Raw genomic sequence first — 26,049 nt, 5'->3', positions numbered from 1 at the left:
GAGCGTTATGGAGTTTTGTTTTTGTAAATATGGATAGGAATCATCAATTAAGTCCTAATCTGAGCTTGATAAACATTTATCATCAATTTCTTTCAATTCTGATTATCTTTGATCAGTTTCAGTGTCATATGTATTTTTTTTTTGTTGTTGTTGTTGTTCAAGCGTTTCTATTTAAGTATTAAATAAAAAAAGTAGTTTTTTTTAACTGAAAGTAAGGAGCGACATTAAAACTTAAAACGAACAGAAATTACTCCATGTATGAAAGAGGCTGTTCCCTTCTCAACACCCCGCTCTTTACGCTAAAGTTTGACTCTTTTTCTCAATTCTACTTTATTAAACAGTAAAAAAAAACTTTTTTTGGTCACTTAAAAAGGGCACTAGAACTTTTCATTTCCGTTAGAATGAGCCCTCTTGCGAAATTCTAGGACCACTTGGTCGATACGATAACCTCTGGGAAAAAAAACAAAACAAATAAACGCGCACCCGTGATCGGTCTTCTGGCAAAAAATACGAAGTTCCACATTTTCTATAACTTTTAGGAGGGTATTTCCCCCTACTTTCCAAAATAAGACAAATTTTCTCAGGCTCATAGATTTTGATGACAAAGACTAAATTTGATGAAACTTATATATTTAAAATCATCACGAAAATCCAATTCCTTTGATGTATCTTTTAGTATCAAATTTCCGTCTTTTAGAGTTTCGTTTACTATTGAGCCGGGTCGCTCCTTACTACAGTTCGTTACAGCGAACTGTTTGAAAATCATGGGGTGTTTGTCTCGTTACAGCCTTTACTCCTTTCGATATTGATGATTCAAATCAGATTTTTGTCAATGTTGCCAAGTTGAGCCTTGAAAATAAAAAAGCAAAACTAATTAGTTAAACTTCACAGCGTTTTTGTCCGTACAAGAAGAAATAAGTCAAAATAATGATTCTCATGACTACACCTTCAAAGTGAAGCTGCACCTTTCAGCTCTTTGGTGTTATTTGTTTTTAGCTTATTTTTCGCTCATTTTTCACCTATATAAAAAATCAGACAGGTGAATTTCAATTTGACACCCACTTTTAGTAAAAACTCATAACTACATACATAGCTATTTTCCATTAAAAATTGACTTCTTTATTGTTTCTATTTTTTTTAAGACACAAATGGATGCATAAGTTTTCATCTAAATTGTTTTAAGTTTTATTAATAAATTCAATTAATAAGTTTTAATGTTGTTTTCGCACTTTTGTTCGTTTATTATCTACGAGATCTGATTGACGTATTTTCAGCGATTAGGCATTGCCTATCCCTGGGAAGTGGGAGCTTCCAGAGGATCTCTTTAAAAATTAACACCTATTAATGCAATTTAAGACCGACTTTTCCACTCGATAATCATTCTTATTGCCATATACCCCTGCAAAACGTGGACACTAAAAGTCGAGGACGAATGCTAAGTTTAGGGCTTCGACAAGAAATGTCTCCGCCGTTTAGCTGGTGTAAAGTATCAAGAGGACCTTTGAAGGGCAACAAAGAAGAACTTCGAAGGGCAACTGATACGGGATACTACACTTCTCCAGACAATTCCTCAGATTTTATTTTAATTGTCCCTGTTGCTTTAACACCTACTTAATTGCAAAACTTTGAAGAAAAGCTTGAAAACTGTCTAAAAATGGCGGCAGGTCGAAATACAAAGTGCACCGTTAAAATCCCATGGTCGAAGATCTTTAACCGGAGGTTTACAATCCCCTATCTTAAAAACTTACGCCCGGCATCACATTGGAAATATAGCCTTCGTGCTCTTTGAAAACTATTTTAAAAATTCAATCTAAGCATGTATACCTTGGATGGTACTTTTGTGATTTACATCACCACTTTTATTATTACTTTTACATATCTTCTTCTTCTTATAAGTTATCGTTCTAGTGTAGTTATATTTTCTATTGCTATTTATGTATCATTTGTGTTTTCTGTTTGCTTTTTCTTTTCTCCATAGTGTTATCTTTGTGGGTTAATAATATGAAAAAAACTTCGTTTTCTTAAAGAGTTAAAGAGGCTGCGTCCCAAAGTCGAACCTTAAAACGTACAGGAATTAGAAGAGGCAGTTGGGGGGCTGCCGCCCCCCAACCCCCAGCTTTTAAAGACTCTTTTGTACAGTTTCTTTTTGTGGGGGGACTTCATTGTTACTAATTACTAGTTTCGGCGCAATGGTTCTCCAGTCCTCTTGTGTTTAACATTTTTCGAAGTTATTCCATTATTCATTCATTTCAATTTTTTGTTAATTAAAAGAGGGCCTTTCCGAAGCCAAGAGCGGGGGGTTAGCAAAAAAACAAAAAACCTGTACAAAAGAGTCTTTAAAAGCTGGGGGTTTGGGGGGCGGCAGCCCCCCAACTGCCTCTTCTAATTCCTGTACGTTTTAAGGTTCGACTTTGGGACGCAGCCTCTTTAACTCTTTAAGAAAACGAAGTTTTTTTCATATTATTTCTGTATGTTTTTCTACAATCCATGGTGGATGTAATTTAATAATTCCTGTACTCCTCGTACAGGAATTAGGAGAGGAACTTGGGTGGCTGCCGCCCCCCCCCCCGCTTTTAAATCATTGTATAAAATAGAGAAAAAATAGATAGAATGACCGAAATGTTTCTTTTGCTCATAAGAAGCTAATATTCTGTTATCTCTCAATTGATAAGCTGTCCAGGTGTTATCAAAATTATACACTTTTATTTTGATGTTGTGAAAAAAACCGCCCGTCAGGGACTTGAACCCTTGACCAGAGGATTAAAAGTCCCACGCTCTACCGACTGAGCTAATCACTTGCATGTGTGTAAATATAACTTCTCAATAACTTTTAAAAATTTCAAATTAACATGGGCTCTTATGGAGAGAAATGCGTTAATTAAGTAGCTAATGCGTGGTTTCTGGAAAACAGGGAAGGAGTTATCGGATCGAGCTGAAATTTCGCGGATAAGCTCCTGGGCCGTAGGGGACCTTAACTTGTGAATTTCAGCCCGATCAGACAACGTTAAAAGGGGGGGGGTTGGGGGGTCGAAAATTTCGGGGGGTTAAGATTTTCCTACGAAATTTTCCAGGAAAATTACTCGGAGAATTCCGCATCGAATGAGTCCTCGTACACCCAGATCCGATGTCGGCTGTGACCTCTAGGCGTCGAGGAAAAAAAAGAAAATGAAATTTAAGTGCCTATGCGTGGTTTCTGGAAAACAGGGAAGGAGTTATCGGATCGAGCTGAAATTTCGCGGATACGCTCCTGGGCCCTAGGGGACCTTAACTTGTGAATTTCAGCCCAATCGGACAACGTTAAAGGGGGGCTGGGGTTGACGGGTCGAAACTTTCGGCCAGATTTTCCCCATGAAGGAAAAGTTGGAGGGGGATGAAATTTGGCAGGTTTCTTAGTTGGAGCTCGGGCTACGAAATGCATCCCTCCCCATCCCTCTGCGACCACTGGAAGATCGCTTAACATTGTCGTGTGTCGCCTCTTTATAGAGGCACGAGTGTGCCTCCTTGAAAATAAATGATGATCATGATGAATGTGGAACAAGAGTGTTGGTCTATACTGTGTTTGTAAATATTTATAGTTATCAATGCAGCTTTACTTCGTCTGTTCTACTGATCTGTTAGTCTATTTTATTATACTGTTTTTCTTTGTTATATTAGCTTTGTCGTGCTTGCTATTGTTGAGTCATGTGTACTTTTGTTTTGCTTTCTTTATTAATTTTTTTTTCTCTGTACTCCACTGTTTATACTTTCGTACGTTTGTGGGCAATAAATATTATTATTATTATTATTATTATTATTATTATTATTATTATTATTATTATTATTATTATTATACTATTATATATGTTTGTCACTGTAATGCCTTTTGTCGTCTTCTGTTTCATAGCTGCAGCTATGAAACAGAATATAGCTGCAGCTGCAGGTTAATAAAGAGCACACTGTAGTTCTATGTAACCAAAACTTAAAGCAAGACGGTCTAATAAGAAAAATGTCACAATTTCTTTTTTGAAGAGCAGAATTTTATATAACTCTAAAAAAAAGCCCCTTAAAATCCATTTTTTACTTTTGTACATTCCTAAAATAAGACTTCTCCGTGCTAAAATTTCATCACGATTAGAAAGAAAAAGCAATTTCTACTCTAGAGGGGACCTTTAAGTTTCAATGCAATGCAGACTCTAGAAATTGGTATTTTTTTTTTACTACAGGCTACATCGTATTGCAGCTTCAACCTTTGACCCTTCCTGCCCGTGTTGCCACTTTCAGTCAGGGGATATCACCTCCGAACCCCCAAATATAAATTGGATGTACAACAGAGAAACCAGCAATGGGTCAGCAACTACCGACTATGTCTGTTACCCAATACCCCCCTCCCAATTCAGATGTTTAGTTTTGCAGATTTTTAGACTATATGCTACATCGTTTTGAAATTTTAGCCGTATGGCCATTCATGTCATCACTTCTCCCTTTTTACTCCCCATTTTAGGGGGGGGGGGTGCATTATATGCAGTCAGTCTACGCGACAATACACCCTTCAATTGGCCATTCAACGTTCTTTTCAAAAATAACAATACTGTCAGGGACACTTCGGATGTGAACGAGGCTTTATTTTGTGAGAAAGAATTAGTACAGTACTAAAAGGTTGAAATAATAATAAGGTCCCAGGTACTGATAGTGTGGTAAATGATTTTTTTTAATATGAAGGTTGTGAGGTCAGGGATAAGTTACTGAAGATTGCAAATAAGACTTTTGAAAAAGGGGAAGTACCTAGTGATTTTAGGAAAACTCGAATTAAACTCATCAATAAAAAAGATGTTAAGAGTGAGTGATAGAGGCATTAGCCTGGTTTCTTTAGGAAGCAAATTACTTAGTATGATGATACTTTTTAGATTTAGAGTTGGTGTAGATAAGGTTTTCAGAGATGAACAGAGCGGTTTTAGGAAGGGTAGAGGATGCGTCGACCAAATTTTCATTCTTAGATTAATAATTGAAAAGAACCAATCAAGTGCCTTCAATGCACAGTTGTGTAGATTACGAGCAAGCGTTCGATTAAGCCGATAGAATAGCTTATCCGAAGGTACTATCATTGTATGGTATACCAGATAAATACATTAGAGTGATCACTGCTATGTTCAAGAATTACCCCCCCCCCCCTTCGGAACGTTTGTCTGACTCGTAAAAACATAACAAAACAGATATAAGCAAAATTTTTATGCGCTTTTTGAGGTTTTGTGTAACCCCCCCCCCCCAAAAAAAATCCTTGTGTAAAACACCCCCGGAAAAGGTCCCGGATGCGGCCCGCCTAAAAACCCTCGAAAATCGTGTCGGATCGAAACGAAAAGTAAATCATAGAATCACAATTGTCGAAAACACCAACCAGAAACTATACAGCTCCCAGCCTTGCATAACAAGGAATATAACTTTTTTGTATGGTTAGGATTGATGAACGGGTTCTTCTGTTTTTTTTTCTTTACTGCTAGCAGGGCACTAGAACATCATAGAAAGCTATTCAAGGGCTTATTTTAAATAAAATTAGTATATCTGGTCCGTTTGGAAGTATTTAAAATATGTTATTAAAATGAAATGCAATTTTTGACAAATTATTTACAGCCATCATATAGCTGGAAATAATGGTGGTTTCTCCCATGGAACATACAACATCATTAAAGATAAGGAGAGACCTTAGTTGGTTTTGTGGAATAAAAATTCCAGGACACTTGCAAAAATCCATTTGGCTGTCTCCCAAATATCATAAATTAAGACATTTGCGAAAATGCCTGATCTATGAAAAAACTAACCCAACAGTAAAAAAAATACGACGTAAGAAATTATTCAAAACAAATTATCAATTCAGAGTCAGAGAATTATCAATTCATATCAAAACAGTATCAATTCAGAGTCCAAAGTGTCAACATTTAAATTGGATCATGGACATTATTAATTCAGTAAGTTTTATGTGAAGAAACTAAAAATTTCGCAATAGGGATTACAGTGACGCATAATCCCTACTATACTTATTGACCTACATAAAGGATTATATTGCATTATAAGCTTAATGGAGCGCTAAAGGCGATTTCACTTTTTTGGCCTCGCTTATTTAACTCCAGATCTAAGGAGTGAGAAATGTCAATATTTATTTGTCCTGGTTGTGGTCGATCTTGTGGCAAGGGGATTACCCTGCAATGCACAAAATGTCTCGAGATGTTTCACCCACAGTGTGCAGGCATTTCCCCAATTGAGCGTAAAGAAAAACCGAATTGGATTTGCTTAATCTGTTCAAATAACGATGAAGTACATGAATCTTGCATCTCTAATAATAATCCCTGTATATCCCCGATAATCAGCAGTCAAAAATCCATTCCCGCTAATACTAATTCTGTAGCTGAAAATTCATGCAGTCGAAGCGTGGACTTGTCAATCCAGTCTATTTCAAGACCAAATAAACATTCCACTGAAATAATTGTAAGTGACAATATATCTGACGTCACAAGCCAGCCAGTCAATGCATGCGATTTTGATAAGACTTTTGTGTCAGAGACAGGAATTTCGCATGTCGTAGTTAATTCGATATTATTCTTCGCTCTTGATTCGTTGAAAGCAGGAATAAGTGTTGATGAAATATCTAACGCAATGGCAGGATTCTATCGTTTAGGGGAGTTGAATGTAGCAAAAACGCTGCTCGCATGTCCTTGTCGTAAAGCTGGTAGATTGCAAGAAAGGAGAGGAAAAACAGCTGAAAAGACTACTGCCTCGGACATAATGCGTGTTATCATAGAACTTGATTCGAAACAGTTCATATGGCCTGTAATCGTCCCACGGAGCTTTAATGAATGTCCAGTATTAAAGCCTGACATCAGCGTCCGGCTTGATAAACTTGTTTATGACTATTCCCGAAAGCTTGAAAAAACACTTTCTTCTATTGAGCGTATCGAATCTAATTTAGAGAAAAAAATAACGCCTGGCAATGATCTTGATCTCAATCCCCCCACTGTGCCCCACCATGAATGGCCGCCTCTCCCACTAAAGACTGTCCCATTAGAGACCATAGTGATAAAAAACCCACCCACTCTCCAACTGAAGGATACTGTCTGCCGCAAGAAAGAATTTGATAAGACAGGGTGTGCAAATATTCGTTATGTTAAAGCAACTAAGGATAGTGTTATGGTATCGGTACCATGTCAAGATGCATCGAAGCTCAGTTGTGATCTAAAGGTTACTTTTCCTGAAAGCATAATAACTTCCAAGCCTCGGCGATTTTTTGGAATTATCAGGAGTGTGGACATTGATTTTGATGTTAGTGCCTACGCATTGGACTTTCCGGGTATAATCGAGTTTAACCGGCTAGGAAAATCGCATACTGTAAGAGTTATTTTTCAAACAGAAGAATACCTGCATTTTTACATCAAACATGGCATCAAATTCGGTTATGAGCTTTTCCGAGTGGAACGTGATCGTATTCAGCCTAGGCGTTGTTTTAAATGTCAAAGTTTTAACCATGTTCAAAATCAATGTAAATCTGAATGTTTCAAATGTGCCCGATGTAGCGGTAATCACATTTCGACTAAAGACTCCCCATGTCAAGCGCCAGTTAAATGCGCCAGTTGTGGCTCGAATGATCATCCAGTTTACAGCTTTAGGTGTCCGATTTTAAAGAAATTTTGTAAATGAATGTATTACTTTGTATTACGTCCTTTAATTCAAATGGTGTGTTAGGGAAATTACCTGTACTTCATAGTTTTTTGAATGAAAAATCATCGTTATTATGTCTTCAGGAACACCACCTCCTTGATCATTCCTTGAATCTGCTTTCTAGTCTGTCTACTCAGCATGATATTTTTGCTGTTCCCGCTACACCGACTGGTGGACGTCCCTCCGGTGGTTTAGCTACTATTTTACCCAAGTCTCTTAATGCAGCTATTCTAGCAATTGATGCAAATTTTTTAGCTTGTAGTTTTTCAAACGTAGTTTTAATTAATTGTTATTTTCCGACTGATTACCATGATGATATTTCTTTTGATGCGTTTACTCAATGCTGTTTTAATCTTAGTCGTTTTGTCTCTAGTTTACAGTCAAATTTGCGTACTTATATTTTAGGTGATTTTAACTGTGATCCAAATATAGCAAATGAAAGGGGTACAATTTTATCTTCTTGTCTTCCTAATTTTTCTGTTTTACCGAAATCCCAGGATTTTGCTTATATTCATTGGAGTGGTAGTACAACTAATATTGATCATGTTTTTTCTTCTAACCCAAGTGATCCTTTGCCTGTGGTTAGTGTAATCGAAGATTTCCCCGTTAGTGACCACATGCCGCTACAGTTCCTTATACCCCCTTTGGCTTCTCGTCCTCCCCCAGTTCGTTTTTCTGGTAATAAGCTTCCTAAATTTTTTGATCGGGTTGATTGGAATCCAAATTTTAGACCGATTTACCAAGAAAGAGTTGGGACTTTAATTGATAAAGTTTATATCCCTGATAGTTTGGATTCAATGGACAGTAATCCCTGTTTGACTATTAATTGTCTTTATTTTGAATTAATCCATTGCTTAAAGTATGGTGCTGCGGCAGTTTTTCCTACTAATAGGATAAGATTGGGCGCGCAGAAACCTTTTTGGAGCCTCAATCCTTTTTTGGTAAATTCTAATAAGGCGGCTAAACAAGCGTATTGGGAATGGCGGGCCCTCGGTAAGCCAAGAGACTCGCATCCAGTTTTTTTGCTAATGAAAAACAGAAAGGCCGAATTCCAAGCGGAGCTCCGTCGTCATAATAACCTGGTCATAGAAGAAGCTTCTTCAAACATTGATAACGACAAGGACAAGAATCTCCTTTGGAATGTTCTCCGAGGCAATAGGCGGATTAACATGCCTGATACTAATTCCACACCATCGCTAAAAGAGTGGGAAAACATTTTTCTAAGTTGTCGACTTCGTACGATTCTAACAGTGTTATGTTGCAATTAGATGAAAGGTTGAAGAATTTTTCAACTGATTACAGGATTTCTGAGGATATGTTACGTGGAGCAATCAAAACGTTAAAGGCGCAGTCGACTAAGGATCATGATGGTTTATTTGCTAATCACCTCAAACTTGCTCCTTCTTCTTTTCTTATTACTCTACTGGCATTTTTCAATCTTTTACTTACTACTGGTTTAGTACCATCGTCATTCTATATTGGCATAGTTACGCCTATTCCTAAGAGCGGGAAAAAAGACTTGTCATCTTGTAGTTCCTGGAGGCCAATTACTAGGGGTTCTATGATTGGGAAAGTGTTCGAGTTGTGTTTGAAGGATCTTCTTGAAATTCTTGACACTGGTTCTAATCAAGTTGGTTTCAAGAGAGGTTTGGGATGTGACCATGCCCATGCATCTTTCAGCAAAGTTATCGAAGAAGCGAGAATCTCTGGTCAACCACTATACGCACTCTTGATTGATATCAAAGGGGCCTTTGATAACATTTCTCATGCATCCGCTCTGCTCACTTTAATCCATGCTGGATTGCCCCTAGCTGTCATACGAGTCCTTCGCTCTTGGTATTCTGGTTTAAAGATCCGTATCTGTCCGAGTTCGTCTTCATCTCAGTCCAAATTAATTCAAGTGGGTAGAGGAATTAGACAAGGAGGAATTATTTCTCCTTATATATTCAATTCTTGTTTAGCTACTGCCCTTAATTCTCTTTCCTGCTCGTTTGTTTCATTATTTCGACATCTGTCTTACATTGCATATGCTGATGACATTATCCTTCAAAGCCGGTCCAAGTCTAGTGTTGTTTCTAATTTTAATATTTTAATTAATTGTTTAAAAGGTTTGGGCCTTTCTATCAGTTTTGAAAAATGTCAATTTTTTGTTGTAAATTGTTTAGAGGATAATGTCAGGGCGACTCTCGACTGCGGCAATGGTGTTATTTTTCAGTCGTCGCCAATAGTCACTTATTTGGGATTACCTTATGCTGCTTCGAAAAGAAATTTCAAACCAGTCCTGGTTCAGCATGTTCAGATGAAACTACGCAAGGCATTTGGTCTTTTAATTCGTTTTCGGGGTCTTTACCGTCGGGACGTCCTTGGTCATATGTATAGCGCTGTTACTCTGCCTCACGTATTGTTCCCGTCCCTCCTCTTCCGAAATTTCAGACCGTCTGATCTTTCGCCCATTAAAGTTTCTTATTTTAAATTTTGTAAATTTTTATTTGGTTTCCCCCTTTCTTTTAGTAACACTGAGATTGTTTTAAAGCTTAATGTGAAGGATCCTGTTGTCTGTATAAAGAAAAAATCTAAAACATTTGAAGATAGGGCGAAAATTAACCTTTTAGGCCACAATTTATTTCCGTTTTTTAGTAACAGTTCTGGATCTTCATGATTTATAGGCTAATCTATTTAGCAAGTATTATTGTATCTTTTTTTTAAGTGTTGAATGAATATTTGATAGGTTTTGATTGTAAGTGTTATCATTTGTTTTTTCTTTTTATTATATTGTAGCGTACTCCTCATTTTTTGAGGGAAATAAAGAAAATAAAATAAATAAATTACTATCTGAGCCTGTTATAAGCTTGTGCAAATTCTTACTCAATTCTGGACCAACTCTCCTAGTTGATCGAGGTAACCACCTAGTCATAAAAGTCTAACCATAGACGCTTATGAAAATCCTGATCTATGACAAAACTAACCCAACAATAAAGATACAATGCAAGATATTTTTCATGATAACTTTAATTTTTCGATTCATTTTTACCAATATATCTTCTTTTATAGAATTACAAGGACACATTGTCATTTGTGCTTGTCATAAGCTTGTCCACCTTCTTATTCAATTCTGGACCAACTCTCCTAGTTGATCGAGATAACCATCTAGTCATAGAAGTCTAATCCAAGACGCTTATAAAAATCCCTGATCTATGACAAAACTACCCAACAATAAAAATACAATGCAAGATATTTTTCATGATAACTTTAATTTTTACCAATATATCTTCTTTTATAGAATTACAAGGACACATTGTCATTTGTGCTTGTCATAAGCTTGTCCACCTTCTTATTCAATTCTGGACCAACTCTCCTAGTTGATCGAGATAACCATCTAGTCATAGAAGTCTAATCCAAGACGCTTATAAAAATCCCTGATCTATGACAAAACTACCCAACAATAAAAATACAATGCAAGATATTTTTCATGATAACTTTAATTTTTCGATTCATTTTTACCAATATATCTTCTTTTATAAAATTATAAGGACACATTACCATCTGTGCTTGTTATAAGTTTGTGCAATTTCTTACTCAATTCTGGACCAACTCTCCTAGTTGATGTGAGGGCTCCAGCACCACGCCTGACAACAATGTCTTGTAACAACAGTTGAGCTTTTTTCAAATCTGGGCAGTTTGTATATGCCTACAAGAAAGATGGTTTAAGCTTTTAAACATGACATTTAAATACATCTTGAAGAACCTAATTGAGGTCAAATATGACTTTAAACCAGACGATATGAAATGGGATTAGGCCATAAGATCTTAAACTTACAGGTTTTAACCCCCCCCCCCCCGGCAATCCCTTATGACATTTATGGGGGCCTGTCAACCAGAAAAGAGACGACCATACTCTGGTTTAAAATTCTGCTTCAAATCATCAAAATTATAGTCATCAGGGCATTTCCCTTTTTCCTCAGCATCACCTGTGGCACAATTCTTAAAACTAATTCATGAGGCCAGTTACGAATTATGCGCTTTAAACATCAAAAATTGTGTTTGTTTGAAGAAATACAAATTTTATTCCGTTATTTTTTCACAAAGTCTAAATTTTCTATAAGAGTCCTGTGACATCTAATGCTACTTCGACTACTACTAACAACTCACTGCAGCCTGAGACCAACGCAGCTGTGCACTCTCTAACCCCATTCCAAGCTATTCAAAGTTTCCCTCTTAACAACCTTCAATAAAGTTCCAGTCGCCTTTAAATCCTTCCATATGATCACTCCTCATCCCATTGATGGCCGACCGGCTTTCTGTTTGGCCTCAGTTAGATGCCGAAAAAGCACAATGTTTGTCATCCTGCATCTGTAAAACTTGGCCTAGCCATCTTAGCCTTTCTTTCACTATAGCCCAAGAAACTCCTAATGATGGCGACGAAAATGAGCGGAATAAAGTAGACAGAATTTAGTCTGTATATCAAAAACTTACAAGAAAGGGAACTGGCCCTTGTTTCGAAAAGAAAACTTATCTACAGAATTTATTCGTTCAACAAGAGCAATCATGCAACAACAATTCTCACTACTGCCTTAGCCTTTTTTTCACTATAGCTCAAGAAACTCCTAATGATGGCGACGAAAATGAGCGGAATAAAGTAGACAGAATTTAGTCTGTATATCAAAAACTTACCAAGAAAGGGAACTGGCCCTTGTTTCGAAAAGAAAACTTATCTACAGCATTCATTCGTTCAACAAGAGCAATCATACAACAACAATTCTCACTACTGCCTTAGCCTTTTTTTTCACTATGGCTCAAGAAACTCCTAATGATGGCGACTTGTCTCGTAGAAAAAAGATATCTACCATTTGACAATTTGTTTTCTTTTGCCTCCCCTAAGCTGCTGCATGCTCATTTAGGGTGCTTTCAAATCTAGGGGACGTGCTATTAAAACTTAATTTAAACAACATTTAGTAAAACTCCAAGTCAGAAACACGCAAATTTGAGTTGGACAGAACTCCTTATTTCAAATGAACCACCAAATTATTTTCTTTAATCTTTATCTTATAATGCTATAATAACAAAATCCAAGCCTCCAAAAAAGAATTAAGAAATCTATATATATATAAAAATAAGTTGTCTGTATGTTTGTGTGTCGACTGACGTCATGTTTGTCGACTGACGAAATTACAGACCGGGTCATCGGGACACAAATGACGACCGGGACATAGGGAATATAAATGACGACCGGGACACTCAAAGAGAAAGCGACCGGGACACAAGGAATATAAATGACGACCAGGACACTCAAAGAGAAATTACAGACCGGGACACAGGAACACAAATGACGACCGGGAAAAAAATGACGACCGGGACACCGGGACACAGGGAATATAAATGACGACCGCGACACTCAAAGAGAAATTACAGACTGGGACACCGGGACACAAATGACGACCGGGGCACAGGGAAACAACAACAGCGGGGACGCCGGGGGGCACAGGGGGATATATAAATGACGACGGGGACACAGGAAATGTTCGATTAGCAATCACCATCAACAAAGCTCAAGGGCAATCATTAGAATAATGAGGTATATATCTGAATACAGATTGTTTTTCCCATGGACAATTATATGTTGCATGTTCAAGAGTCGGTAAACCTGACAATCTATTTATATGCACAGACAATGGGACAGCCAAGAATGTTGTGTATTCGCAAGTTTTACGTAGTTAAAAATATATATATATATATATCTATCTATATTCACAGGTGGGACACAGGGACACAACTACAATGGTGCGTAGCTAATATGGCGCGTAACGACTTACGCTTGCGGGGGGCTTGGGGGGGGCACGAAGCGCCCCCACCAACTAGGTGTTGGGGTGGCGCGAAACGCCACCCCAACAGCTAGTAGAAATATAAATATAAATCCTGTAGAACATTCAAAAGCATACATTTTACCTGTATTTTGGTATATAGGTAAAATATTCCAGAACCCCTTTTTTAATTCTTTATATTTCTTCCTTTACCCTTAGTTGCTCAATTTTACATGTGGGGAGATATGTTTTATTTTGATTTTTTTGGAGGGGGGATGTTAATTATATAGAGAGGGGGATTTAACGAGGGTTAGTTCTCATCGGGGGGAATATTCTACAGGGAGATTTTTTACAGGGACATTTTTTAGGTTTTGATTTGATTAAATGGAAAATTACACAAAAAAGGGGGGGGATTTTTCATCTCTTTCCCGAGCAAAACCATTGACAGTCAAAATATCTAGTTGGTAGTGACAGAGAAAAAGAAAGATCACTACCTGTTGGGTATTTTCACGCCAACTCTTCAGTGACAACCCCGGGAGGGCTGTTTGTAGATAACGCGTTTTCAAGTTTTTAATAAGAGAACTACCCCAAACTTTCCTAGTAGTTGTGTTCTTCATTAGTTTCAGTTAGTTCTAAGGTAGCCTGTGCAGTTCAGTCGTAAATTAATACGTAAGGGCAATTGCAGCTATCCCTTAATGGCTCTCTACGGTACTGGAGAACGCTTTTGATATATGAAAACTTTTTCCCCAGATGTGTAGGGAAATATTGCTGTCGGTACGACAGTTTGGGGTTTTACCGATATATACCCCTGAGGCTTGGTATCCTTCAGTAGTTAGAATTCCGAGGTTTCCAGATTAGAGATAAGAAGAGGCAGTTTGGTAAATCTTATGAACAGAGGCATAATTGAAGGAAATTCTAAAAAATTATGAAAACTACTTGAGAAGAATCATAAATACTTACTTACCTCATTCCCAAACGCACATTGCTTCAGAGGCAAAAAAAAAGAGTTGAACCTACAAAAATACCCTTGTTTTTAAGATTTAATAGCATTTTACTGAGGTCTAGCCCTCCGTTGGGTTTTACCTACCTTAAAACCCCTCCCTCCGATAAAGATGACATTGGTGTCTAGCAGTGTTAGGACACCAAACTTTATCCTTACGTGTCAAAATGTTCTTCAATTCCATTGGTTACTTTTTGTGACCTATTAATTAGTCGTAATATAATTATTACCTAATATAATTAGCCGCTATTATTAATCCTTATTTCTTATAGAAAATAACCCCACCTTGTTTAAAAACAGATTAAGTCACTTTAAGCTGAAAAATTCGACCAAATTAGCCAATGACATTATTCCTGATTTCTTGAGAGAAATACTGACTGACCTTAAGCTGAGAACTTGAACCAAATTACTTTGTATTTCAAATTTTGCGCCAATGAAAAGAATATAAAATCTGATTGGTCGTTACTATGAAATTTTAAGCCAATAGGACAAATAAAAAGGTATGGGTTATATTATTTTTCGAGGAGGCTGTTTTTGTCTCTGTAGTGAAAATTTTTAAAATGACAACATTATTTTTAAAATTCTATGCTAGCAATTTTATACTTAACTTAATTCTATCAAGCCTATTCTATATATTTTATGGTTATATTGAGAACGAGGAGGGTTTGAACTCCCTGTCCTGACGCTAAAAAGACATCAAAAATGCAAATTAAGTAAACACATAAACTTGAAGCATTTTTTTTGTATCCCCACACATTTCCAAACAAAATCCTGGATGCGGTGATACTTCCTTGACGATTACTGATCATACAGTCAAAAAACCTTGTTGGTTTCTTTCAATGTCTTAGAAATGCTCTCATTTCTTAGAATTTTCTTCCCTTGTCCCATGAAAAGGTAGCATAGTTCTCATTATTATCACAACAAATAAACGTTCAAATGAATATATTTATTTGCTCGTCATAGAAAAGCAGTGTGGTCTTAGAAAAGAAACTAACATAAGGTATTACGTCGAAAATACAATATCAAAAGAGCGTGATACCTTTCTAAGGGTAAGTGGCAGAGGATAGACAGCAGCTATGGCATGAGCGGCATCTAGTCCAACCGTAGGCAACTGCCGGAGCTGATTCACCCAGAGTCTAGACAAGCCCGTTCCAGATTCGTCAACTTTAACTGCTTGAACATCAGTGGCCATATCAGAACTTGAATAAAAAGTGAAAGACGCTTGCCGTTCATTCAATCTGAAAATATATTAATACATTTTATAATATATAAATGTATAAATATATTTATAATATATTATATAATATGTGAATATATTTATAATATTATTATATATTATTATTATATAATATGTGAATATATTTATTTATAATACATTATATAGTACATATAAATATGTTTATAATATATTATATAATATATAAATATATTAAGAATAAATTAAATAATATATAAATACATTTTACTGTTTTATTTAACCAAGCTAGCCTAATTTCATATGATAAAGGTATTGTCCAACATTACAGAGAAGCTGTTGAAATTTATAAATACCAATATTTAGGTCTAGCTTTGAACAGAGATTCAGGTGATTTAAGAATAAATTAGTCGTATTTCGGTTTTCTCAAAAGAGAAGTCGATACTTTAGTAATCCTGAAATAAACGTTTAACCACTTCCCCAATCACATAATCAAATACATCATCAACCCCTTAGATCTCAAAGGGTATCCGCAAGAAATGCGATGTTTAAAATCAGAAATCAAGTGAGTTCATCAATTTATTCAATCGCTGATTCGTTTGTTTGAGTGAATGAATTTGTTCTTTTATTTCTCAATTTTTCGTTGGTATCCGTCGTTGGCAGTTCAAATTTGCTTGGATTCTGTGCAAATCGCGGATATTGGCGGATAACTCACTTTATTGTTAGATAGGTATTCTATTTTATCTTTATTAATTTTAAGTCTTTTATTTAAAATTTTGGCGGTTTTCTTCCATTGGTTTTGTTGTACTTTCCGCGCTTGTTTTTTGTTTTCTTCCTTGATCATATTATTCTGCTCGCGCTGACAAAAAGAGGCGGTTATTCTCTCGAAATATTCACTTTCTGTGTTTTTTTCAGTATTTTCGTTTGGCCTTTAATCCCATTTTTGATCGTTTCCTTCCTTTATGTAAATATTATATTGTATTATGTAAATATTATGTATATATTATATTATATTATGTAATATTATTGGCCTTTATATAAATATATTTAGGTAAACAATCGCTTTTCGGACAAACGTTCTTTGATTATTTAAAGAATAAGCCAATTCAATAATAAGTTCAGAAAATAATTATATGTAACTTTGCTTTTATCCCTGTTTAAATGTAAAATTGGTTTTTAAATTAATTTTTTATACTACAGGGTAGAGGTGATAAACTTTAAGTTAGGAGTGATTCGTGCTAATAGTAATTAAACCTCTAAAGAGGAGTTTTGACAACAATAAATACCGCAAAGAAATGAATTTTCCGGTGATTCTCAGACTAGTTCTACCCGGAGTTTTGTTTTCACGGAGTTTAAATGGTAATATTTTTCTGTTTCTTACTTACAAACATAAATTGAATATTCCATTCGGTACTTGTATGACATACCCACAATCACTAAAGAAGTGAAGTTATGTTAATCCTAATAAAATATTCCTAAGCATGAAAAAAATATAATACTTCAGAAATAAATTTGGGCTATATATTTGCACATTAGGGGTAAGGGGTAGGGGTCTAGAATAAAGTATAGAGGGCCTGCATGCAAAATGTGTTAGCTACAATTATTATGCACTTTATGAAGTAGAAATTGTTTACTGTACTAACACTTTAACCCCCATCCCACCCCTATAGCCCAAACTATATATTTTATTTAATTAAAATTTTATCTAAAATGTCTTTATTTGTCTTTTTCTTAAATTTGTCTTTTATTTAAAATTTTGGCGGTTTTCTTTCATTGGTTTTGTTGTACTTTCCGCGCTTGTTTTTTGTTTTCTTCCTTGATCATATTATTTTGCTCGCGCTGACGAAAAGAAGCGGTTATTCTCTCGAAATATTCACTTTCTGTGTTTTTTTTCAGTATTTTCGTTTGGCCTTTAAAAATCCCATTTTTGATCGTTTCCTTCCTTTATGTAAATATTATATTGTATTATGTAAATATTATATTATATTAGGTAATATTATTGGCCTTTATATAAGTATCCTAGCTGTTGGGGTGGCGCTTCGCGCCACCCCAACACCTAGTTGGTGGGGCGCTTCGCGCCCCCCAAGCCCCACCGCGCGCGTAAGTCGTTACGCGCCATATTAGTTACGCGCCATTGTAGTTGTGTCCCTGTGTCCCACCTGTGAATATAAATAGATTTATATATGTGTTTCAAACTACGTAAAAATTGCGAATATACAACATTCTTGGCTTTCCCATTGTCTGTCCATATACAAAGCCGTATGTACTAATAATGACGTCATATGCAAACGCTCTTTTTACAAACAAACAACCATGCATACACACAACTCGTTTTTATATAGATAGATAGATAGATAGATACAATACAAATTAACTACGTAAAACTTGTGAATATACAACAGTCTTCGCTGTCCCATTGTCTGTGCGTATAAATAGATTGTCAGGTTTACCGACCCTCAAAGATGCAACATACAATTGTACATTGGTAAAGCAATCTGTATTAAGATCTATACCGCATTTTTCTAGTGATTGCCCTTGAGCTTTGTTGATGGTGGTTGCAAATGCTAATCGAATTGGGAATTGCAATCTTTTAAATTGAAAAAGCAGATCCGTTGGAATCATGGGAATGCGAGGAATAAGAACAGCCTCACCCTCATAAGGCCCTGTCAAGATTGTGGCCTCTATTAGGTTTTCCATTGTTTTTTTTTACGGCAAGTCGCGTGCCATTGCAAAGCTTTGGTGGGTTGATATTTCTTAAAAGTATTATTGGTACGCCTATTTTTAGTTGTAGCACGTGTGGTGGAAACCCTGAAGGATCTATGGAATTTAAAAATTCAGATGGATAATTAACCGCTTCATTTGGTTCCAAAATACAAATTAACTGCGTAAAACTTGCGAATATACAACATTCTTCGCTGTCCAATTGTCGCTGCATATAAATAGATTGTCAGGTTTACCGACCCTCGAACATGCAACGTACAATTGTCCATGGGAAAAACAATCAGTATTAAGATCTATACCACATTTTTCTAATGATTGACCTTGAGCTTTGTTAATGGTGATTGCAAATGCTAATCGAATTGGTAATTGCAATCTTTTAAATTGAAAAGGCAGATCCGTTGGAATCATGGGAATGCGAGGAATAAGAACAGCCTCACCCTCAAAAGGCCCTGTCAAGATTGTGGCCTCTATTAGGTTTTCCATTGTTTTTTTTTACGGCAAGTCGAGGGCCATTGCAAAGCTTTGGTGGGTTGATATTTCTTAAAAGTATTATTGGTACGCCTATTTTTAGTTGTAGCACGTGTGGTGGAAACCCTGAAGGATCTATGGAATTTAAAAATTCAGATGGATAATTAACCACTTCATTTGGTTCCAAAATACAAATTAACTGCGTAAAACTTGTGAATATACAACATTCTTGGCTGTCCAATTGTCGCTGCATATAAATAGATTGTCAGGTTTACCGACCCTCGAACATGCAACGTACAATTGTCCATGGGAAAAACAATCAGTATTAAGATCTATACCACATTTTTCTAATGATTGACCTTGAGCTTTGTTAATGGTGATTGCAAATGCTAATCGAATTGGGAATTGCAATCTTTTAAATTGAAAAGGCAGATCCGTTGGAATCATGGGAATGCGAGGAATAAGAACAGCCTCACCCTCAAAAGGCCCTGTCAAGATTGTGGCCTCTATTAGGTTTTCCATTGTTTTTTTTTACGGCAAGTCGAGGGCCATTGCAAAGCTTTGGTGGGTTTATATTTCTTAAAAGTATTATTGGTACGCCTATTTTTAGTTGTAGCACGTGTGGTGGAAACCCTGAAAGATCTATGGAATTTAAAAATTCAGATGGATAATTAACCGCTTCATTTGGTTCCAAAACTGTGTCGACTGACTTGTAAAGGACTGCCTGGTCTCGAATCTTGGTCAAAACAATATTGTTGATTTCGTGGACGTCTTTATTCTTGGCTGCCAGTTTGTAATTTCTCCTTGAGTCTCCCGGTCGTCATTTATATTCCCTGTGTCCCGGTGTCCCGGTCGTCATTTGTGTCCCGGTGTCCCGGTCTGTAATTTCTATTCGAACAATCCCTGTGTCCCGGTCGTCATTTACATATCCCGCCTGTGCCCCCGGCGTCCCCGTTGTAGTTGTGTCCCTGTGTCCCGGTCGTCATTTATATTCCCTGTGTCCCGGTCGTGATTTGTGTCCGGGTGTCCCAGTCTGTAATTTCTCTTTGAGGTTCCCGATCGTCACTTATATTCCCTCTGTCTCGGTCGTCATTTGTGTCCCGGTCTGTAATTTCTCTTTGAGTATTTTTTCTTTTTAGTTTTTTACCTTTTTTCTTTTTTCAGTTTTCTTTTTCTTCTTTAATTTTTAGCGTCACTATGAAGTACATATCGACGAACCTTTGTTTTTTTAACTTAAATCTGGTAGGCATTGATGACCTTATTCAAGTCAAAATCCCAAACCCAATAGGTTCTTCAATCATTTTACAATTAAACATTTTTCCGTGAACAAATGTCTTAAATACCGTTAATGACGTCACCGTCAAAGCAAAATATATATATAGTCTATATATATATATAAATAAGTTGTATGTGTGTTATATCTGTCTGTCTGTCTGTCCACATATGACGTCTGAATTATTTCATCAGGTAAACACCACAAAAAAAAACTAAAAAAAAAACTAATAAAAAAAACTAAAAAAGCTAAAAAACTAAAAAAACTACAGACCGGGACACCGGGACACAAATGACGACCGGGACACAGGGAATATAAATGACGACCGGGACACAGGGACACAACTACAACACGGACGCCGGAAGGCACAGGGGGATATATAAATGACGACGGGGACACAGGGAATGTTCGATTAGCAATCATCATCAACAAAGCTCAAGGGCAATCATTAGAATCATGAGGTATAGATCTGAATACCGATTGTTTTTCCCATGGACAATTATATGTTGCATGTTCAAGATTCGGTAAACCTGACAATCTATTTATATGCACAGACAATGGGACAGCGAAGAATGTTGTATATTCGCAAGTTTTACGTAGTAAAACTATATATATATATATATATATATATATATATATATATATATATATATATATATATATATATATATATCTATATATATCTATATATATATATATCTATATATATATCTATATATATATATATATATCTATATATATATATATATATATATATATATATATATATATATATATATATATATATATATATATATATATATATATATATATCTATATATCTATATTCACAGGTGGGACACAGGGACACAACTACAATGGCGCGTAACGACTTACACGCGCGGGGGGGGGTCTTGGGGGGGGGGGCACGAAGCGCCACCCCAACAGCTAGTAAGATATAAAATCTATAAGATATAATTAAGATTATATAATAAGATCTTTATCATTAAGATATCGATAAGAGCTTTGATTATATAATTCAACGAAATTAATGCATAATCAGATCATAATAAGATCATTAATGCATAATAAGATATCAATAAGATCATCATCATAAGATCATTATATTTCTAAGATATAATTAAGATCTTTATCCATAACATCAATAAGATCTTTGATTAAATAATTCAAAAACGCTAATGCATAACAAGGTGTTAATAAGATGACGTCGACTTTAAAGCAACATTCCGAACCTGGAGATTTCCCTTCAGCCCTATCGGAACACATTTTTGATGTTACAGACCATTTCATCTTGTTCGATAATGTCTTTTTGATTTATGGGGACCGGGGCTTAAAGCAAACTTTCCGGAAAACGATTGAAATTAAGAGCATTTTACTCAAGAGCCTCGCTTTGAATACACACAGGTGAATTGGGCTTGAACTCTATTTACGGTAACTTATCGAAGTCAGATAAAGTATGATTCATTTCTCCCAAGGCGTTTAGCCCCTTCCCACTTGTTAGTTCAAATAAAGCCAACGAACCGAAACCTGGAAGGTAAAGAAGATTGGCTTCCAGTGGTGCATTGAAAAAAATAAGAGCAACAAGATGTAATTAAACAAGGGCAATAAGGGCAAGAAACAAATAAGAGCAACAAGATATAATTAAATAAAAGCAAAAACAAGATGTAATTATTTTATTTCGTACACATACCTTAGGCCTTAATTGTTTTATTTAGTATTTCTGCTGATGATGGTCACTGCATATGTCATCAATATATCCAGTATATTTTGTGAATGTTATTATCTCTGTCTAATAAAAGGATTTGTCCCAATTCGAAATTTTTTTTACCATCAATCAGACTGTTAAATCAATCAAATGGCTAGTTCACTTCTTATAACATAGGGTGAAAAGTATTCCATAAAAAAACTAGTTAGAACTACCCAATCACCTAAATATTGTTACGAACGGGTTCAGTGATAACTAAATCTTTGTGGCAGCAAGAAAATCGGTCATAAGAAAGAGAGAGAGAAAAAGAGAACCGAGAGAACTAGAATGGAGATAAAGAGAAAATATAATAGAATATAATAAAAGATAATATAACAGACAGAAAGAGAATAAGAGAAAAAGATAGAAAGGGAGAGGGAGTAAGAAAGAGAGACGTTTAAGAAACATACTTGTACTCTTTATCAGCGATGGCCTTTGTATAGCTACCAACAAATTGGGCAAAATCCTTAGAAGAGTCAACTTCAACATGCGATATCATATACTCCAGTTCCAATTGTACTAATAAATCTTCTATTTCTTCCCTTAAAAAAAAATATACCAAATGTCTAGAGCTTCAAGCAAATTAAAAGAAAAATAACAGCAAATTAATGGCTAATGTGACAATCAAAACAGCAAAAACAGGCAAAAAAATCCGAAATGCAGTATATTATACAAAAAAACACACAAAACCAATTCAAATATTAAGACACAAAGGTATGCATATGCACCTAACCCAAATCGTAAAAATATAATTGATAGGTTCAGTTAATTTAATGCATTTTTCCATATCTTTTATAATGTTTAAAAGTAAAAAAAAACAAAAAAAACAACAGCTTCAAAAAAAATATAGGTGTAACATAAATAAACAAAGCAGCTTCTTCAGCTGCTCTTTTTCCTATTTAAGCTGTTCAACTTCTCTTACAATTTTTCATATATATAAGTAATAAGCGCTAATAGCTGACTTTTAAAGAACTACCCCAATCGCCACCTGGTATCGTTATACAGTGGCAAGCTGGAGCGAGTATTTCTCTATCACAACACCAGAGGAAGTAAGTTTCTGGTCCTCACAAGAGAGTATACATTTTTTACTTTACATGGTTGTCGTACATCAGGCCCTGCTGTTACTATACTGATTTACGAGCAGTATTTGAACAAAAGGTAAAAACATTTTTCTTTTATACATAGCCTATATTAATAGATTCTAACATGTCAACAAAATCAGGCCTCCACATTAGGGACATATAAGAGAGGACCCCCCCCATTAGTCCCCGAAATTGGTTCAAAGAGTATACCTATAAAACTTGAAAATTTACAACCCCCTCCCCCGAAAAAAAATGTAAAATATGCATTAAATAGTTAATTTAAAAAAAAATATACATCAAACAGTTCGTGGTAACAAACTGTAAGTAAGGAGAAACCCGGCTCAATACTAACCGAAACCCTAAAAACTAAAATTTTGATACCAATAGATATATCCAATAAATATATCCAGAGATCAATAGATATCATCGCCTTACTATGCTGTTTTCAAATACATAAGTTTAATTAAGCTTGGTCTTGCCCATTAAAGGCTACGAGCCTGAGAAAATTTGCCCGATTTTCAAAAAAGGAGGAAATATCCCATAAAAGTCATAGATCCTCAATGAAAATCATACCATCAGGTACAGAGTATCGAAGAACCCTACTGTAGAGGTTTTAAGATCCTATCTGTAAAAATGTGGAATTTTGTAATTTCTACCAAAAGAAAGATCACAGATGCGTGTTTACTTGTTGTTGTTTTTTCTCCCAGGGGTGATCGTGTTGACCCAGAGGTTCTAGAATATTATGAGAGAGCTCATTCGAACGGAAATTAAAAAGTTCTAGTGACCAAGAAGTTTGGAAGGCAACTAGGCCCCCTCCCAGCCCCTTTTTCTAAAATCGTCCGATCAAAACTTTTGGGATAATGAAGGATAATTGAAAGACCCAATAACTACGCCTTTGGACATAACATGACCCCCGCCTAGCCCTAAGGAAAACATCTTTAAGTTATAAATTTCCCCATTGCTTGATCATAATATTTGCTATTGGGCAGTATGTATACATTTTCGTATGGGGGGGGGGAGGAGGCGCATTTTCTGCTGAGTTTTTCCACGGGTAAATCAAACAGTTCGTGGTAACGAACTGTAGTAAGGAGCGACCCTGCTCAATAGTAAACGAACCTCTAAAAAACGGAATTTTGATGCTAAAAGATACATCAAAAGAATCAGATTTTCATGCTTTAGTCTTTGTCATCAAAAGTTACGAGCCTGAGAAAATTTGCCTCATTTTGGAAAATAGGGGGAAACACCCCCTAAAAGTCATAGAATCTTAACGAAAATCGCACCATCGCATTCAGCGTATCAGAAAACCCTATAGCAAAAATTTCAAGCTCCTATCTACAAAAATGTGGAATTTCGTATTTTTTGCCAGAAGACAAATCACGGGTGCGTGTTTATTTGTTTTCTTTTTTTCCCAGGGGTCGTCGTATGGACCAAGCGGTCTTAGAATGCCACAATAGGACTCATTCTAATGGAAATGAAAAGTTCTAGTGCCCTTTTTAAGTAACCAAAAATTGGAGGGCACCTAGGCCCCCTCCCACGATCATTTTTTCCCAAAGTCAACGGATCAAAATTTTGAGATAGCCATTTTGTTCCGCATAGTCGAAAATCTTAATAACTATGTCTTTGGGAATGATTTACTCCCCCACAGTCCCTGGGGGAGGGGCTGCAAGTTATAAACTTTGAGTAGTGTTTACATACAGTACTGGTTATTGGGAAGTGCACAGACGTTTTCAGGGGGATTTTTTTGGTTTGGGGGTGGGGTTAGGAGAGGGGGCAATGTAGGAGGATCTTTCCTTGGAGGAATATGTCATGGGGGAAGAGAAATTCAATGAAAAAGGCGCGGGATTTTCTAGCATTACTATAAAGAAAACAATGAAAAAATAAACATGAAAAAGTTTTTTCAGTTGAAAGTAAGGAGTAGCATCAAAACTTAAAACAAACAGAGATTATTACACATATAAGGGGTTCTAAAAATACTTTAGCATAAAAAGCGAGGCATTTAGGAGAAGATAAATACCTCGCTCTTTATACTAAAGTATTTTTAGTAATTTAAACTATTTATTCTACGGCCTTTCTGATTCAGGGGTTATTCTTAAAGAATTGGGACAAAACTTAAGATTTAGTGTAAAGAGCGAGGTATTAACGAGGGGAAAACCCCCTCATATACATAATAAAAATATAAGAACATTAAAGTTTATTACGTAAGTTAATTCTTAAGTTACGTATATTTTTTACTAATAAAATCGTTCGTTAAAAATTAAAAATTCTAGTTGCCTTTTTAAGTAACGGAAAAATTGGAGGGCAACAGGAAGCCTCCTTCCACACCCCTTATTTGTCAAAATCGTCTGATCAAAACTAAGAGAAAGCCATTTAGCCAAAAAAAGAATTAATATGCATATTTCATTTTAATAATTTATGTGCGGAGAGCCAAAATCTAACATGCATTAATTCAAAAACCTTAAGAAATTAAATAAAAAAAACTAGTTTTTTTTTAACTGAAAGAAAGGAGCGACATTAAAACTTAAAACGAACAGAAATTACTTCGTATATGAAATGGGTTGTCCCCTCTGCAATCCCTCGCTATTTACGCACAAAAGTTTGACTCTTTGCCACAGTTCTACTTTTTGAAACAATTAAAAACTTTAGCGTAAAGAGCGAGGGACTGCGGAGGGGACAACCCATTTCATATACGGAGTAATTTCTGTTCGTTTTAAGTCTTAATGTCGCTCTTTACTTTCAGTTAAAAAAACTAGTTTTTTTTAATTTAATTTTCCATATAGAGGGATGCTTCCAGGGGGGGTGAACTTATCAGTGGAAATTATACACAGGGGGAATTTGCCAGAATTCCTAAACGGAATTCTTTTTATAGGTCTTGCTTTCTCTTTTCCATCTCAATTTTACACGTGGAATTGTAAAGGGTAATTGTCAGGGGTAAATTTTTACCAGGATTTAATTGTCTAGAGGATATTTCTGTGGTGAGGGGGATTTCTCCGTGACGGTGGGGCCGGATTTCATGGCATTATTTAAAAAACGATCAGAAATTAAATAAAAAAACAAGTCTTTCAACTGAAAGTAAGGAGATATGAAG

The 26,049-nt window shown here is 35.9% G+C and overlaps 1 protein-coding gene across 1 annotated transcript in view; it reads right to left on the bottom strand.

Annotated features, from left to right (window-relative positions):
* Positions 1-11,144: 11,144 nt before the first annotated feature.
* LOC136029283 (crossover junction endonuclease EME1-like) overlaps positions 11,145-26,049 on the bottom strand; it is a 55,930-nt gene continuing 41,025 nt past the window's right edge. Inside the window, exons 5-7 of the mRNA XM_065707536.1 lie at positions 22,293-22,424; positions 15,521-15,719; positions 11,145-11,371 (exon numbers count right to left, since the gene is read on the bottom strand). Coding sequence (XP_065563608.1) covers positions 11,207-11,371; positions 15,521-15,719; positions 22,293-22,424 — 496 coding nt within the window. The 3' untranslated portion in view covers positions 11,145-11,206. The remainder of the gene's footprint in view (positions 11,372-15,520; positions 15,720-22,292; positions 22,425-26,049) is intronic.

The sequence above is a fragment of the Artemia franciscana genome, chromosome 7 (assembly GCF_032884065.1).
Source record: "Artemia franciscana chromosome 7, ASM3288406v1, whole genome shotgun sequence".
Lineage (NCBI taxonomy): Eukaryota > Metazoa > Arthropoda > Branchiopoda > Anostraca > Artemiidae > Artemia > Artemia franciscana.
The sequence above is the reverse complement of the archived record's forward strand: the minus strand, read 5'-3'. Positions and strand labels throughout refer to the sequence as shown.